General features: G+C 42.9%; 1 protein-coding gene across 2 annotated transcripts in view; it reads right to left on the reverse strand.

The window, feature by feature from the left end:
• Positions 1 to 223: 223 nt before the first annotated feature.
• Positions 224 to 18,566, reverse strand: part of LOC110516971 (protein argonaute-3) — a 47,768-nt gene continuing 29,425 nt past the window's right edge. For both annotated transcript variants that reach the window (XM_036973734.2, XM_036973733.2), the window contains exons 11-19: positions 15,518 to 15,651; positions 14,769 to 14,953; positions 12,074 to 12,233; positions 11,355 to 11,445; positions 10,574 to 10,768; positions 10,027 to 10,161; positions 9,093 to 9,194; positions 8,512 to 8,711; positions 224 to 6,940 (exon numbers count right to left, since the gene is read on the reverse strand). In XM_036973734.2, the coding sequence (XP_036829629.1) occupies positions 6,832 to 6,940; positions 8,512 to 8,711; positions 9,093 to 9,194; positions 10,027 to 10,161; positions 10,574 to 10,768; positions 11,355 to 11,445; positions 12,074 to 12,233; positions 14,769 to 14,953; positions 15,518 to 15,651 (1,311 nt within the window). In that variant the 3' untranslated portion in view covers positions 224 to 6,831. The remainder of the gene's footprint in view (positions 6,941 to 8,511; positions 8,712 to 9,092; positions 9,195 to 10,026; positions 10,162 to 10,573; positions 10,769 to 11,354; positions 11,446 to 12,073; positions 12,234 to 14,768; positions 14,954 to 15,517; positions 15,652 to 18,566) is intronic.

The raw sequence follows: 18,566 nt of genomic DNA on the forward strand, positions 1-18,566 counted from the left end.
CAACTGTCTGGCGCAACAACATAGAATCAGAAGAATAATAGCATTCGAACACAGTGCAATGACATGTCATAATCATTTAGTAACATTACATCTGTGCTGAATCTACCTTCACTAGAACTGACTAGTGGCTACAGCCAGTAGCTATACTTCACCATAAATGAAAGGGGTGTGTTTGATCACGTGTGCCTGCTTGGTCTAGAAACAAATATCATGAAGCGAAAGGTTTTAAAGCAAAGCTTTTTATTACAAGTATTAGTGAAAGATACACTTCAAATTGTAGCAAAGCAAAACTGAAGGCCTAAAAGAAAGAATTATTAAACAAAATACATTAAAACTGAAATAAAAATGACCTGTTGGTACAACAGAGAGTTTGAAACATACAGAGTAGTAAGGGAGAGAGATGGAGGCATGGAACTCATGTGGCTACCTTGTTCTAATCATCAAACACCCATTGATTTTAGCTGGTGCCTCAGGACTCAAAATGGTATCACAGCGCACAATCCTAACTGACGCACGTCAAATACAAAAATAACCTCAAGATACCGATGAAACATATAGGGAACCCTTTAAAAAGTCCAGCATTCATGGCCACTGACGAGATCTGTCTTCAAACCAGTGTAACATTGGGAAAACAGCATCCGATAATCTCTCGAGCAAATGTTTCTTCAAAATCTTAACATGGACTGCGAATAGACTGAAAGCAAGCTGCTTGCACATCAAACAGATAGCTAAATGGAGTCAACATGTCTAAAAAGGATTTGTCTGTGGGTATTAGGTAGAAAAGCCTATTAAAAAAAGTTCTGAACAGGGTTGACGACCCCTTCCAAGCTCCATGCCTCTGACCTCTGACCCTAGAGTGAGGTTGGAACAACTAACAGACACCGTGGGCAAACAGAACAGCAATGAATTATTACAACACCTTGATTCATTATACAGGTATAAGTCAGCACACAGAACCCTCGGGCTCTTGTTCTTACATCCACACACGTGGGGAAACATACACTTTGTACGTTGGGGCTCAACAACTACTGTAGCACTATTAGTGGTTTGAAAAGAAACACGAGGATGCCATTTTGGAGTTAGGCCATTTTTTTTGTACTCAACTCCGGCGTTCCGTAGTCGTAAATAAAACCCAACAACGAAGTAAGAACACACTTAAGGCGGAGGCTTGTAGTTGAGCGGAATGAGACTTTACACTCCACTCCTTCCTTGTGTAAAAGTCTCTGGCACAAGGGAAACGTGAAAGGACAGAAGCCACACCTAACATCCTCTGCCTGAGCACAGTCACCATCATTCCCTCCTTCTCCTCTATTCTCACCCACCTGTACTCTACCAGGCCAGGGGAGTTTATATGGCTAACATATTAGCAGCTCTGGATGAGGATGTCAGTGGTCAGCTCAGTCCATGTGGTTCAGTAAAGGTTCCCCTAACCCTACAGGAGATGAGACGCAACATGTGGGGGTGGCCTCACCAAGATGGGAGGAGAGAACCGGGGAGAGAGGGAAGAGGGAGTACAAGGTGGTAAGAGGAGGAAGGCCTCTTCCCTTCACGAGGAGCCAAACAAGAAAGCTAAACAGCTAGACGCAGGGGTCTACATAATTAATACCTCATTTAAAAAAAAAACAGGTCCCCCTGCTCAACTGTGCCCCTTCGTCCGCCCACCACCACATCGCTGTGCTTGCGTGTCTGGAGAGGATAAGGCTTCAACATGGAGGGGGGTGGGGTGGTTTAAGGCCTCGTCCCCTAGCTCCACCTCCACCATGCTGCCAATGAGACTAGCTGGCCGCTCGTTTATACACTCAATAAATACAGCATCAAATATTTTCATTTCATATACATATTAAAAAGTACAACATTTAAATAGGACGACAAAATAAAACGCTCGGCTCAAGTCAGATAAGTGTTAAGACAAAAAAACTAAAACAAGAATATCTTGCAGTTATACGTCTGTCTAAAATAGTTACAAGAATATCATAATCAGGTATTAATCAAGCATTATACTGTAATAACCAAAGCAATATTTGCAGTTTTTCCTCTCATGTGGTATAACATATGCAGCATACCAAGGTAAGTGAGGCGCATATTTTATTTTAAATCTCTTGTAAAGGTATCACCCCCCCCCCTGGACTGACGGGTACCCCAAATGACTCATACAGACCCTCAGAGTCTTATTCTACACCCGAACTTGCCCCAAAACACCAACGAAAGTGGGCCCACTATCCTTCCATTAAGGACAAGACGGACACACGGCAGGGCGAGGGCATTGCACTAGGATGAGAGAATGCCATGGGCCAGACAACTGCCGACTTCCTAATATGGACGCCTTACACTGTAACACTTAAAAACCATTGGTGGTTTCAGATTCTTAAGGAGAAACCATATAAATGCAGGCGGACTCAAAACAGAGTCATCATCAGCGAAGTCACATGAGCTGGAGGCACGCTTTTAAAATGACCACCTAGTAGCGATAGCAACTGTTTGGTGTCGTAATCCAATTCCCTTTCCCAGAGGAGGAAAATCTCCTCATTCACATAAAAAACAAGTCCTCGATACTCCACTGTATCTGGGAGGCGGGGATTGGAGGAGGAACAGAGACAGAAAACCTCTTGGCTTTATGTCTGAGTGAGAGTGGCAGTCTATAAAGTGCTGTGCTATGTTTGTCATTCGTGGGCAAGGCTGTGTCACACACACATCGGTTTAAAATGTGACCTCACTTGTCAATTCAAGTTCCACTGTACCAACCAACCGAGTCCATTGGTCCAGACTCAAAATGCACCACTAAGTGAACGCTCAACCACAATCATATACTTTAACAAACAGACTGCGGGTCCTCAGTATCAATCTTGGTGTGTGTGTGTGTGTGTGTGTGTGTACTGTGCATAAAACGCAGGCGTTTTTTTCTTCAAACATGAGATAGATGTCTTTTTGATTTTCCATTTGACTTTTGTTTTACAGCACCACCATTAAGAAAGGCACTTTCTGTGGCCAACGTCACTCTGCCATAGATGTACCTTCTACCCCGAAAAGAAAGAACTCAAAATCCAGTACATCTGTACGTCACATGTAAATGGAATGAACACATACATAGCTACTATACATATAGCTACTTTTCCATAGAGTATAGGAAACTCTGGGGTGATGGTTTAGACCTAGAAAGGCCTTGCTCATAAATATCTATAAACTAAGCACACAAAAAAAAAAAAACTGCTGAAAACAAAACGAACATCTGAAAAACGTTACCGACGACGATTTAGGGAGTTGTAATGTTATAAGGATGTTAGGCGAACACATCTGCTATATGTAAACCTGTGTTCTTTTGCCCAGGAAAATCTGACTGTTCTGTAGTCCTTGACGTTCATCATAATGTCAGCTTGGATGAGAGCTACGCTTGGTCGCTTGCTAAACAATGTCCCGATCCAGACACGTCACCTCCCTCAAATGGCACTTAGCCCTACTTCTCACTTTACACACACCAGAACCAGCCACATGCACAAAAACCCATCTAACTACAATGCCCTACTCCGTACCAACCAACACACACTTAACGTCTTCTGTCCTCTAGTCTTCCATCTTTTCTCCACTTCTCAGGGGAATCCGATGGCAGATCGACTGGCTATGGAATGTAGTCCTCTGGCAATGGGAGGCAAAAGTCAGGAGAAAGTGGGGGAAAAACAAATGAGATTATAGACTGTCACATTGCAGACTTAATGGAGGCCTTTCGGCTTTGTATTCCGGAGCACAAGAAGTGCCCTTGGTTGCGCGTGGAGAAAAGCCACAGTTACGGGCCAAGTCTCGCTCTATAGGGGCCTCATAACCCACAAGGCTCAACCTCAAACACTGCGGGCCACATCGGTACTAAACGTTCATGATGACCAGTCAGGGTAACCATCTCATTCCGGTTTCTCCCGCTCTCCCCCTACTCTACAGGCGTCAAATCCCGCCTGAGAAAGACGATCTGGATCACAACAATTATGCTCTTAAAAAAAGTCTAACGATTCCATTTGGATTCTATGACAACAGGGAAGATCTGACAACAGCTGCCAAGAGTGCCAGAAATAGAAGCACCTCTTACTTCTAGAACTCAGAGGAGACAAGTCCACCACATCCCAATCCATAACAGTCTAACAATCCAGACACACGTTACATGTCGAAATACATTCACCGCCAATGTACGCACGCCAAAATAAACAAATTAATGTTATACATTGCCACAGGACACGAGTCAACAGTCTATTGCATTATCAACTCTTACATATTTTATTACCGTTTATCTTAAATGATATTATTACTATGATGATTAACTATATAACTACATATGTTAGATTTTTTTTTGTTAGCAAAAATAAGTGGTGAGCATTACAATAATGTGAAATGTACATATACACATCTTCCAATCTGGCTTTTTAAAAAGGCTTTTTGGACACTAGTGAAGATCATGAAGGCTCAAACTCATTGGCTTCCAGCCAGGGGAAGGCTAGAGTTGGGAAGGCTGTCAAATGCAACTACAGGGGGACACAGGATTCTACCATTGGACCGACCACACTACCGTTCACCTATTGGGGCAGTCCTTGCCTTGAGAACTGTGTCCTCGTATCATTGTACCGTCAAAACAAGAGATTCTCAATGGCAACTGTTTCCACTAACAGTTAGGACAAGAATCCCTATAGTGCCCCACATAAGACCCTCTCGTTTACCTCATTGGGAGGTTTACTACAGTACATTTGTACCCCCCCCAAAAGGCCTACTCAGACTGCAAATTCTCAAAGGGGCGCGGCAAGGAGGCCACCCCCCATAGCACCAGAGGCATGTGTTCGGTCTGACACACACTTCTTTTAGTGCAGATTATTGTCTCTCTCTTGAACACTAGGCATGCCTCACGTCAAAGAGCACAGAGGAGCTAAGCAGCGACCACACAAGTCACTCACTCAGTCTCCCGGACTTCCAAGATTCGTCGAATTGTTGACTCGAGAAGACAGCTAAGCTACTATTGGTTTGGATGCTCAGTTATATGGCGAAGAAAAAAAATGAAACGTCGGCTTTGCTCTCCTGCCGCTCATGACTGAGGCATGCCTCGATTCTTAGTCACCTTGAGTACATGTAGATATAGCAGCTAGATCCATGTCTGATGAGGATAGAGACAGAGTGCAGCACGACTTGATCTGCTAAAATACTGCTGCTATTAGGCAAAGACAATAGGATAAACTAACACACACAAAATATATATATATATTTTCTATCATGAGGATTTCAATGCGATGCAATGTCTGTCAAAAAAAAAGAAACAAAAAAAGAGGCAAAATGTAGCTTAGTCAACTTTCTCCAGCTAAATTTTGCCCTTTAACTTCCTTGTTTGAATACATTTTAAAGGCTAGGATCTCCACATCATAATCCATCGATACAACTTCCATTTAACTGTTCATTTCCAAAACCAGGCACTTGATTTCTAACCCATAACACACTCACTGGCATAACCATTAGACCTCTGAACCCCTCTACTCCCCTTCATAAAGAGGAGCAACGGGTAAGTGCCAATTTTGTGAACAGAGTTCTCATAGGAGATCTGGGTTCTGCTACATTCTCGTAACTCACTGCTACAGACTTCCAGATATTCAAACCGTATCTTCTAGAAGAAGCTTCCTTCCCCTCAGCTAAAAGATTATTGCACTAGGAGAAAGCAACATGATCAGTCATTCAATTTAGGATCTTCCACCACAAATTAAAATCCAAGAGAGCGGATAGATCGAAAGAGCAATGAGATAGAAAGAATGCAGAAATAAAAACGCTCGTCTCATATTAAATTACTAGATCTTGAGCATACTAATAAATACTGGAAAGAATGGTAAAAAACAAACAACAAAACAAGCACCTTAAATATCAAAACACGATGTACAGGAAAGAAAATTCAAAACAGGGTCACATTGCAATGTAGTTAGTTGATGTGACAGCACATTAGACCTATGTCATAGGGGACTGACCTAGGGTGTGATATCATTGTATTACCCTCTATGATGTGTGCCAGCGTATACGCACAGCACTTATTGGTTCAAGTCAAATGATAACGAGTTGGAAATCATATGATTAGCATCATAGCTTATTCCCCAGACAGGTTGGGACTTTTGAAGAGAGCATTTACACCGTTTAGACTCCAGGTGGCACTGTGCTCACAATAATAGCTTGTGTTCCTCTCCTACCACACAGTGTCCATTGACACACTCACACGTTTGATAAGTCACCATTGGCTAAAAAAAAAAAAAAAAGCTGGAGAGGAAAGGAGAGGAAAATACCAGTGTCAAGCTTGTGCGCAGTGATGGGTCTGCACCGATAGAGATCCACCCTTCACACTCCTGATCCTTTTCTTCTTCTCTCCTCAACCTTTGATGAAAGAAAAAGTCAAAACAGAACTAACCACGAAAAAGGGCAGGAAGTGCTGCCGTTAAAAACTGAGCTGATGTAAAAGGCATGATGACGAAAGGGAATGATTTCTGCAACGTTGACCATACACATCCGGAATCAAAACAGATCTCCTTCATGACCGGAGAAAAGGAGGGAGGGACTGGAGGAGGGTGGGGGCGGAGTTGGGGTGCCCAGGAAAAGCAGTTGGCTGGGTTAATATTGCATAATAGTGCCAAGTTCTTCCTCTCTTGTTTTAAAGCAGCATCTGTCTGCATCCTCAGTCCATTGCGGGGGGCTTCCCCCACCCCCCTCTTCCCTCTACACAGTGTCAGGTCCGGATTGACTGGTTGTGGGGGGATGCAACCCTCCTTGACTGGCAGGCGGGGCTTATGTGTGTATGTGTGCTTTAAGTGCGGTGATGGTGGTGTGGGGTGGTGCTCAGGCGAAGTACATGGTCCTCAGCGTGTCGTGGTGAATCTGCACCGCCTTGGCCAGAGCCTGGGGGTCCCGACCGTTACTCTGACCAGAGACATGGCTGCCCTCCGCACTGGGAGAAGAGAAGACATTCATCAGGACAGAGAAATACATGAATGGATCAGAAAGACAGGTCAACTATCATACACACACTTCTTTGAAGCTACATGATTTTTTTTACGTAGAAAGCTAGCTTTCTGGCGCTGCTTTGGGGGGCAGTAAACTACCTAGCGCTGCTTTGAGGGGGCAGTATACTACCTAGTGGTGCTCCTAGTGGCCGCGGACTTTAAAGCAGGGAAACTTAAAACTGTTTACCATATTTCTATCAGCATGTTTAATGTGCAACCAGAGGGAGAAAAATTCTATACCACCTTTACTCCACACACAGAGACATGTACAAAGCTCTCCCTCACCCTCCATTTGGCAAATATGACCATAATTCTATCCTCCTGATTCCTGCTTACAAGCTAAAATTAAAGCAGGATGCACCAGTGACTCAGTCAATTAAAAAAAAGTGGTCAGATGAAGCCGATGCTAAGCTACAGGACTGTTTTGCTATCACAGACTGGAACATGTTCCGGGATTCTTCCGATGGCATTGAGGAGTACACCACATGCTTCATCAATAAGTGCATCAATGACGTCGTCCCCACAGTGACCGTACGTACATACCCCAACCAGAAGCCATGGATTACAGGCAACATCCGCACCGAGCTAAAGGCTAGAGCTGCCACTTTCAAGGAGAGGGACTCTAACCCGGAAGCATAAGAAATCCCACTATGTCCTCCAACGAACCATCAAAGTATCAATACAGGACTAAGATTGAATCCTACGACACCGGCTCCGACGCTCAGACTACAAAAGGGAAGCACAACCGAAAGCTGCCCAGTGACACGAGCCTACAGACGAGCTGAACCACTTCTATGCTCGTTTCGAGGCAAGTAACACTAAAACATGCACGAGAGCACCAGCTGTTCCGGACGACTGTGTGATCACGCTCTCCGCAGCCGATGTAAGACCATTAAACAGGTTAACATTCACAAGGCTGCAGGGCCAGACGGATTACCAGGACGTGTACTGCGAGCATGCGCTGACCCACTGGCAAGTGTTTTCACAGACATTTTCAACCTCTCCCTGTCCGAGTCTGTAATACCAACTCTGTTAATATCTATGCATAGTCAGTTTATTAACTCTACTTACATGTACATATTACCTCAATTAACCGGTGCCCCCGCACATTGACTCTGTACCGGTACCTTCTGTATATTGTCTCGCTATTGTTATTTTACTGCTGCTCTTGAACTACTTGTTATTTTTAATTCTTAACTCTATTTTCTTAAAACTGCATTGTTGATTGGGGGCTCGTAAGTAAGTAAGCATTTCACTGTAAGGTCTACACCTGTTGTATTCGACACGTGACTAAAACAATTTGATTTGGGGGCAGTATACTATCGAGCGCTGCTTTGGTGGCAGTAGAACACGAAAAAAAACAGTAATGCAGTACTGTACATTTCACCAAAAATAGATAGGAAATATGAAACGTAATGTTGAGCACAACAGAGGCGAAGCATGCAGAAACACTGAACCAGCCCAGATTGTTTTGTGCAGTGACAGAGTGACCCCCATCCCTATCCCTGCCAATCACCTGTCGTGCTCCTTGTCCACCAGATGGTAGCGAGCACGGAAGGCCACCAGGTGGGCGTAGTAGGCTGGCGCGGGGATGGAGACGGAGCGGGTACAGCGCACGTAGGTGTGGCACAGCTGGTAGGTGAGCAGCTGGAACTCATCGGCCGTGAAGCAGTTGTCGTCCCACAGGACGTGGTAGTGGGAGGGCCGACTGGTCCCCTGGGGAAAGCAGACAGCAGACGTTACACATACTACACAGCCTCAATTTGGGGATTTAATGGAGATGTGGTATAAAATGTGATGTAGAAAGACAATGGCTTTCAACTAAAACTGGACAATTAGAATGAGGTATAGGCCTATTTATTTGCAAATGTAGTCTCATTTTTTTCAACTTCAAAACCAAAGAGTGTTTGGTAGTTTAGTTTCAGTAAAGAACGGTTTACCTTCCAAAAACCAAAACCCAAAAAACGCAGTGTGAATAAAGTGCGTTTAAATTCTAAAAAGACAGCGTATTTCCTGAGACTTCATGAAGTCATTTCCTGAGAGGAAGGTGCAGTGAGGCAGCAGGCTAGATGAACAGGTGGTGAAATGCTGCAGTACCTGTATTCCAGCGTGACTGCAGAGGTAAAAGTCAAACTCGTAGGGGTGCGTGATGTCCGTGTCCACCGTGGTGCCAGCAGGAATGTTTCCACTGCGTCCAACCTGAACGAAGAGAACATGTCGATTTGGGGTCATTATTAATAACTGCCCACGTTAAAAAACATCCTTCCGTCTGTCCTGTTCTACTTCAACACCAAGCTTCACACACATCCATTCATTCAACTTTCCCCTTGGACTCATTTAATGACGTCAGAAAGGGAACGAACGGAGGGAGGAGTAGTGTTTATTTTTTAGATTTACCTTTATTTAACTAGGCAAGTCGGTTAAGAACAAATTCATATTTACAATGACGGCCTACCCCGACCAAACCCTAACGACGCTGGGCCAATTGTGCGCCGCCTTATCTCCACAGCTCTGAATGATGTCGTCTACAAATGACCAGAATAATGACTAAATTGATTTCTCCTTGTCCGTCAAAGTTAACTTCACTTGTAAACAAGGTGATAACTCCAAAAGCCCTGCTCTCCCAGGCCTCGAGTGGCACTCCAGGTCCGTCAATCAGGCCTAATGCTATAATGGAATAGAATTACCAGGGGTGAGGAGAGCAGGCCCATTGACAACAGTGTAATGGGATAATTAGGACAACCATTTAGAGCAGTTAATAAAACACCACGGACCAACTCTGTAACACACAGTTCCCCCCTTAATCTATAAAGGGCGTTTCACACTGCTGTGCCAAACAGAGTTGAGTCAAGCTGTAGTGAGCTGGCCTGGTTACACATCTACTAAAGCTGTTGGAACGGTGCTAGAAGAAAACGTAAGAGTCAGTTTGGGTGCGATTTGGCCCCATAGTGTGACTCAGGCATGGGTATTATCTCAGAATGACCCGAAGGTAGCTGGGAGGGTGGCCGGAAGTAAAAGTGGACCCACACACCCTTTCGTTGCGGTCGGCACAGAAGAGGCGGGTGTGGTGGCGTTTCTGGACCACGATGTAGGTGATGCCGGGCTGGTACTCCTTCTCTAAGCCAATGCAAGCCTCGCGGATGGCCAGCAGCTCGTAGTACAACACCTGGGGTGGGCAGATGGATAAAACAGGGTTCAAAACATCCATTATTGACGATATGACTTTGAATGTCCTCCATGTACGTTACGGGCAAGTTTTTCCTAGTTCGCACCAGTTGAGGCAGATGATATAGGCCTCAACATTGCACCCTTTCACCATCATCTGACAGCGTGACAGGTAAATAAGTCATGTTTTGGTCACAGTCATGCATGTTATTCTAATGTCCTCTTAGTGGACCTTCATGATGTGCCTCAATGGTTTACTTACACAGATAGGACATCTACCTAACTTTAACAGTTTATTTAAAGAGGGACAACATTTGACATGCAACCTTTGACCCTCTGGTTTCTGATGTTCTGGAGGTGGAGAGAGACTTACATTTTCTTGTCCCCAGGACAATCACTCGGTCTTTACTCACCTGTCTGAACTGGCCCTCTGACACTCCGTCCCTGTAGAAGATGATCCTGGTGGGCTTGTAGCGGGTCGACTTGTAGAACTGGATCAGCAGCTCTCGGACCATAGAGGCCAGATCCTGGATCACCTCCTGCCTGGGCCTCTGGACCCGGACTGTGGCACAGTACCTGCTGGGGTGGGCGTCCATACTGCCCACCACCTGGAGAGAGAGAGATGTAATAGAGAGAAACAGGGTGAGAGATGTAATAGAGATAAACAGGGTGAGAGAGAGATGTAATAGAGAGAAACAGGGTGAGAGAGAGAGATATAAGAGAGAAACAGGGTGAGAGAGAGAGATGTAATAGAGAGAAACAGGGTGAGAGAGAGAGATGTAATAGAGAGAAACAGGGTGAGAGAGATGTAATAGAGAGAAACAGGGTGAGAGAGAGAGATGTAATAGAGAGAAACAGGGTGAGAGAGAGAGATGTAATAGAGAGAAACAGGGTGAGAGAGAGAGAGTGTGTGTGTGAGTGAGAGAAACAAACCAGCGCTGCACAAATTGATTAGCTCTGCACAAACATTATGAACTTGAATGCAGTGGCGATTCAGTATAGACAAAGCCACAGAAGTCTCAAACATGTAGTCCTCAGGCCAGATGAGGCCCGCGAGCCTATTTAATGCAGCCTGCGGTTGTCTCAGTAAATGTGGACCATGGTTGCAATAGTAAAAAAATATATAAATGTGGCCCCTGGGCAAAATGAGTTTGAGACTACTGGTATAGGCCAATAGGAGTTAAGTGAACTCACTGCAGCAATGGAGGGCTTCTTCCCGTCTCCAGCAGGGGGGTGTGTAACGTCCGCCCCCAGGAAGATGATAGGCTGCTGGAATACTGAGGGTCTGGGTGGAGGAAGAGAGAAGGACCAATGAGGACAGAGTTCAAACAAAGGTTCTCTAATATGATTAAAGGTTTAGATTTCACACAATATGTACATTTATGTCAATCATAAATTGGAAGACACTTGATTAGGAGATTGATATTGATGGAATATGTGTACAAATAAAATAAACATTCTCAAGACCAATAAACACTTTGTAGGCCTAACAAAGTTAATTTACTGTTTAAAGGGATGCCCCGCTTCACAGGTCTAAAAAAATAAATACATTTGAACAATTAATTTGATTCATATGAATGATTCTTTGACAAAACAAACGATTCACTACGTGATTTTAGTAGTTGGGATTCGGTTCAATCACGGTGATCGAATCATGTGAATCAAAAAAAAATAAAAAATTGTGAATCGCAAACAGTAATTTTAGCTGTAGCCTCCACTTTTGGAATAGGTGGCGACAAAACTTGTTTTGTAGCTACTTCAAGCTGATTTATGCACACTTCTAAAGGAAGATAAATATGACTAGATTAGAAAAGGTACATACATTTCCAAAAGAAATGTGCTCGCTTTAGCCAAATAAAAATATTTGCTTGGTCATTCGACAGTCCTATCCTCCAGCCACAGTGGCCACGTACCGTTGGTGGGGCACCAGGATATTGTTGATTCCCCCCAGCTTGACGTTGATCTTGAGGCAGAGGTTGGAGAGGGTCTGGGGGGACGTCTTCACCACGTTCTTCACCTGGACACACTGAGTGGCCATTCCTAGGAGAGTGTCTCCCACCCTCTTCACCTCCGCTACACAGGACCAGTAACAGGAAGTGATCAATCAATCTCTGTGCAATTAACAGTCAGATTAGGAAAGTAAAGTACCACCTATGCGTTAAAGGGAAAGCATTGGTAGATACCAGACAGATGTACACCGTCTTAACACACAACAGCACACATCCCTTATCGAAGCTGCTTTAGCAACACAAGAGTTTCAAAGAATAGCAAATGCTTTGGTTGAAGTATTATATAGATACAGAAAATGTTCGACCGTGAATCAGCACGGATAAGGTGATTCCAATGAACATCATGTGAATACGTACAGTTGAAGTCAGAAGTTTACATACACTTAGGTTGGAGTCATTAAAACTCATTTTTCTACCACTCCACAAAATGTCTTCTTAACAAACTATAGTTTGGCAAGTCGTTTAGGACATCTACTTTGTGCATGACACTAATAATTTTTACAACAATTGTTTACAGACAGATAATTTCACTGTATCACGATTCCAGTGGGTCAGAAGTGTACATACACTAAGTTAACTGTGCCTTTAAACAGCTTGGAATATTCCAGAAAATAATGTCATGACTTTAGAAGCTTCTGATAGGCGATAGGTGAATTGGAGGTGTACCTGTGGATGTATTTCAAGGACTACCTTCAAACTCAGTGCCTCTTTGCTTGACATCAATGGAAAACCAAAATAAATCAACCCCAGAAAATAATTGTAGACCTCAACAAGTCTTGCTCCCAAGGATGAACCATTTCCAAAACGCCTGAAGGTACCATGTTCATCTGTACAAACAATAGTACGCAAGTATAACCACCATGGGACCACGCAGCCGTCATACCGCTCAGGAAGGAGACACGTTCTGTCTCCTAGAGATGAACATACTTTGGTGCGAAAAGTGCAAATCAATCCCAGAACAACAGCAAAGGACCTTGTGAAGATGCTGGAGGAAACAGATACAAAAGTATCTATATCCACAGTAAAACAAGTCCTATATCGACATAACCTGAAAGGCCGCTCAGCAAGGAAGAAGCCACTGCTCCAAAACCGCCAAAAAAAGCCAGACTACGGTTTGCAACTGCACATGGGGACAAAGATTGTACTGATCTGATGAAACAAAAATATATAACTGTTTGGTCATAATGACCATGCTTATGTTTGGAGGAAAAAGGGGGAGGCTTGCAAGCCAAAGAACACCATCCCAACCGTGAAGCACACGGGTGGCGGCATCATGTTGTGGGGGTGCTTTGCTGCAGGAGGGGCTGGTGCACTTCACAAAATAGATGGCATCATGAGGAAGTAAAATTATGTGGATATATTGAAGCAACATCTCAAGACCAAGTTATAGCTTGGTCGCAAATGGGTCTTCCAAATGGATAATGACCCCAAGCATACTTCCAAAGTTGTGGCAAAATGCAGGGACAACAAAGTCAAGGTATTGGAGTGGCCATCACAAAGCCCTGACCTCAATCTTATAGAATATTTGTGGGCAGAACTGAAAAAGTGTGTGCGAGCAAGGAGGCCTACAAACCTCACTCAGTTACACCAGCTCTGTCAGGAGGAATGAGCCAACATTCACCCAACTTACTGTGGGAAGCTTGTGGAAGGCTACCCGAAACATTTGACCCAAGTTAAACAATTTAAAAGGCAATGCTACCAAATACTAATTGAGTGTATGTAAACTTCTGACCCACTGGGAATGTGATGAAAGAAATAAAAGCTGAAATAAAGCATTCTCTCTCCTATTATTCTGACATTTCACATTCTTAAAATAAAGTGGTGATCCTAATTGACCCAAGACAGGGAATTTTTACTAGGATTAAATGTCAGGAATTGTGAAAAACTGAGTTTAAATGTATTTGGCTAAGGTGTATGTAAACTTACGACTTCAACTGCACACTACCGTTTAAAAAGTTTTTTTAAAGAAAAGCAAAAATTTTTTGTCCATTAAAATAACATCAAATTGATCAGAAATACGGTGTAGACATTGTTAATGTTGTAAATGACTATTGTAGCTGGAAACGGCAGATTTTGTGGAATATCTACATAGGCGTACATAGGACCATGATCAGCAACCATCACTCCTGTGCTCCAATGGCACGTTGTGTTAGCTAATCCAAGTTTATAATAAAAAAAAGGGTAATTAAGCATTAGAAAACCCTTTTGCAATTATGTTAGCAGAGCTGAACATGGTTGTGCTGATTAAAGAAGCAATACAACTGGCCTTCCTTAGACTAGTTGAGTATCTGGAGCATCAGCATTTCTGGGTTTGATTACAGGCTCAAAATGGCCAGAAACAAAGAACTTTCTTATGAAACTGTTGACGTTGAGACTGATGTTTTGCGGGTACTGTTTAATGAAGCTGCCAGTTGAAGACTTGTGAGGCGTCTGTTTCTAAAACTAGACACTAATGTACTTGTGCTCTTGCTCAGTTGTGCACCGGGGCCTCCCACTCCTTTTTCTATTTGTGCTTTTCTTTCTTTCATTCAAAAACAAGGACATTTCTAAGTGACCCCAAACTTCTGAATGGTAGTGTTTATCTATGGGTGCCGCCTACCATAGACTGGGGTCTTTCCAGGCAGGATGACGATGATGAGCTGCAGTCCAGAGTAGGTGTTCTTCAGGTGCCTGAACATGGGCTCCACACTGTCGGCTCCCTGGGCGTATTTACAGAAACACGGCTGGCCCTGGATGGGCATCCCAGCATCCTTGGAGATCTTACGCAGCTGGTCTGTGAAACCCCTGTAGAAGGAGGTGGGTAATGGATGGAGGAAGAGAGAGGGATGCAGAAGAGAGTGATGGAGGAATTAGGGAGGGAAAGAGGAATGAGGGAGGGAAAGACAGTAATGGAGAAATGAGGGAGGGGGAGGAGGGGAAAAGGAAGGGTTGTAAAGACCAAATATAATCTGGTTGGTTAGGGAACGGTTTAGTAATGTAATCCTTGAAAGTCGCTGTGTAAATCCTAAGGTTGTATCAGAGGCGTAGAGGACAAACTAATTACACAAGGATCACTTTCTTATCTGGAAGGCCATCTTCAACAACACATCCGTAGCAGGGAGGTATTCCTTTCTATATATCCCTGTGGCTATGTGAAAAGCTGCTTCATGAATAGGAGGGGGGGGGGGGTATGTTTATTAGGCAATAAATGGAAGAAAATGTACTGAAACAGGGCAGGACTACCTGGACCAATAAGAAATGCTCATTTTCGTTTTCCATTGAACATTTTGCCAAGGTGTGCCCTAACGAGCATAACCCAGTTGTACACATAGTAAGTGGGTGAAACAGATAAGACTGGTAGGTTCTTACTTGAGGATCTCCTCGCGACACTGCCTCTGTGTGGCAAAACATGCGATGGCCCACATCTTGATCTCCACTCCCGTGTGGAACTGTTTGCCCCTCATGTCCCACACCCCGTGACTTGGGGTGGCCACCGTCCGGTTCTGAAACCACAGTGTAGTACGGTTGATCTGCTGCGTAGTGTACACACACACACACACACACACACACACACACACTTCTGCATGCACACACACTTGTTTTTCATATCCTTGTGGGGACCTAAAATGTATTACCATTAAAAACCCTTACTCCAACCTTAACACCTAACCCTAATTGTAAGCCTAAACCTAACCCCCAAGTTTAAAATAGCCTTTGTTCTCAGAGGGATCATTATCTATGTTTTATAATCCTTGGAGACATTTGGGGATTTCAGGTCCCCATGAGGATAGAAAACCAGTGCACAGTAATCACATACACCCAATGGAGTAGGACATGCTGTACAGATTCAACAGTCAAAACACTTCAGAAAGTCATGCAGGCACACATGTATAAATTACACAGAAAATAATTGTGTGTAGACACCAACACTTATTGGATACATTTAAAGCAAAACACACATGAAAAAGTATGTGAACCCTTTGGAATTACCTGGATTTCTGCATGAATTGGCCATAAGATTTGATCTGATCTTCATCTAAGTCACAACAATAGACAGTGTGCTTAAACTAATTAACACAAATTATTGTATTTTTCGTGTCTATATTGAATACATAATTTAAACATTCGAAGTTTAGGTTGGAAAAAGTATGTGAACCCCTAGGCTAATGACTTTTCCAAATGCTAATTGGTGTCAGGAGTCAGCTAACCTGGAGTCCAATCAATGAGACGAGATTGGAGACGTTGGTTAGACCTGCCCGATGACATTTAAAAAATAATAAATAAAACATCTCACAAAATTTGAGTGCAAGAAGCATTGCCTGATGTGAACCATGCCTCGAACAAGAGATGTCTCAGATGACCTAAGATTAAGAATTGTTGACTTGCATAAAGCTGGAAAGGGTTGCAAAAGTATCTCCCAAAGCCTTGAAGTTCATCAGTCCATGGTAAGACAAATTGTCTATAAATGGAGAAAATTCAGCACTGTTGCTACTCTCCCTGGGAGTGGCCGTCCTGCAAAGATGATTTAGCATTCTGCACCTTGCAATGAGGTTAAGAAGAATCTTAGAGTGTCAGCTAAAGACAGACAGAAATCTCTGGAACATGCTAACATCTCTGTTGACGAGTCCACAATACGTAAAACACTAAAACAAGAATGGTGTTCATGGAAGGACATCACGGTAGAAGCCAATGCTGTCCAAAAAAAAACCATTGCTGCACGTCTGAAGTTCGCAAAAGAGCATTTGGATGTTCCACAGCACTACTGGCAAAGTATTCTGTGGACATATTAAACTAAAGTTCAGTTGTTTAGAAGGAACACACAACAATATATGTGGAGAAAAAAAGGCACAGCACATCAACATCTTGGGGCGGCAGGTAGCGTAGTGGTTAGAACGTTGGACTTGTAACCGAAAGGTTGCAAGATCGAAACCCAGACCTGATAAGGTCTGTCCCTTCGTTCTGCCCCTGAACAGGTCAGTTAACCCACTGTTCCGAGGCCATCATTGAAAATAAGAATTTGTTCTTAACTGACTGATAATAATAATAATAATAATAATAAGAATAATAAAACTTTAAAAAAACCATGTTAAACTATTGGAGGGAGAATCATGGTTTGGAGCTGATTTGCTGCCTCAGAGCCTGGAAGGCTTGCCATCGTAGACGGAAAAATGAATTCCCAAGTTTATCAAGACATTTTGCAGGAGAATGTAAGGCCATCTGTCCGCCAATTGAAGTGCAACAGAAGTTGGGTGATGCAACAGGACAACGACCCAAAACACAGAAGTAAATCAACAGAATGGCTTCAACAAGAAAATATGCCTTCTGGAGAGGCCCAGTCAGTCCTGACCTCAACCCGATCGAGATGCTGTGGCATGACCTCAAGAGAGCAGTTCACACCAGACACCCCAAGAATATTGCTGAACTGAAACAGTTTTTTAAAGAGGAATGGTCCAAAATTCCTCCTGACCATTGTGCAGGTCTGTTCCCCAACTACAGAAAACATTTGGTTGAGGTTATTGCTGCCAAAGGAGAGTCAACCAGTTACATACATTTTCCACCATACACTGAATGTTTACACAGTGTGTTCAATAAAAACATGAACATATAATTGTTTTATTCTTTTAAGCAGACCATTTGTCTATTGTTTGTCATTTAAATTGAGATCAAATCACATTTTATGACCAATTTATGCAGAAATCCAGGTAATTCCAAAGGGTTCCCTCATACTTTTTCTTGCCACTGTATTTAGGCCTAACATGTATAGACTGAAAGACACAGGTGCAGTGTTTTAAAATGTTTTCTTTTCTTTTCAAAACAGCTTCAAAAAGGTCAATTTGAGCATATCAACACTGAAACTCAAAATTGTATTGCCCTTAACCTTTACATTAACCCTTCAAGGTGAGACAATAGAGGTTGAAATTAAATTTTTTGCATCTACTTTTTGGTATTTAATATTAGTACTTTCAAAAAGTAAACATATATTTTGTTTATCATACTACCATCAAAATGTCATGAATTTTAAAACATCATTTTTTTTTTTTTACATAAATCATTTCAAAGCTCACTACATTTAAAAAAGGCCATTACAAACTGGACTACAGAGCCTTTGGAAAGTATTCAGACCCCTTGACTTTTCCACTTTGTTACGTTATAGCCTTGTTCTAAAATTGATAACTTCAAAAACAATCCTCAGCAATCGACACACAATACCCCATAATGAAAACAGGTTTAGAAATGTTTGCATAAGTATTCAGCACCTTCGCTATGAGACTCAAAATTTATTTCAGGTGCATCCTGTTTCCATTGATCATCCTTGAGCTGTTTCTACAACTTGATTGGAGTTCACCTGTGGTAAATTCAATTGATTGGAAATAATTTGGAATGGCACACACATCTATATAAGGTCCCACAGCTGACA

Source organism: Oncorhynchus mykiss, chromosome 3 (assembly GCF_057628025.1).
Source record: "Oncorhynchus mykiss isolate SJ-2025 chromosome 3, ASM5762802v1, whole genome shotgun sequence".
Classification (NCBI taxonomy): Eukaryota; Metazoa; Chordata; class Actinopteri; order Salmoniformes; family Salmonidae; genus Oncorhynchus; species Oncorhynchus mykiss.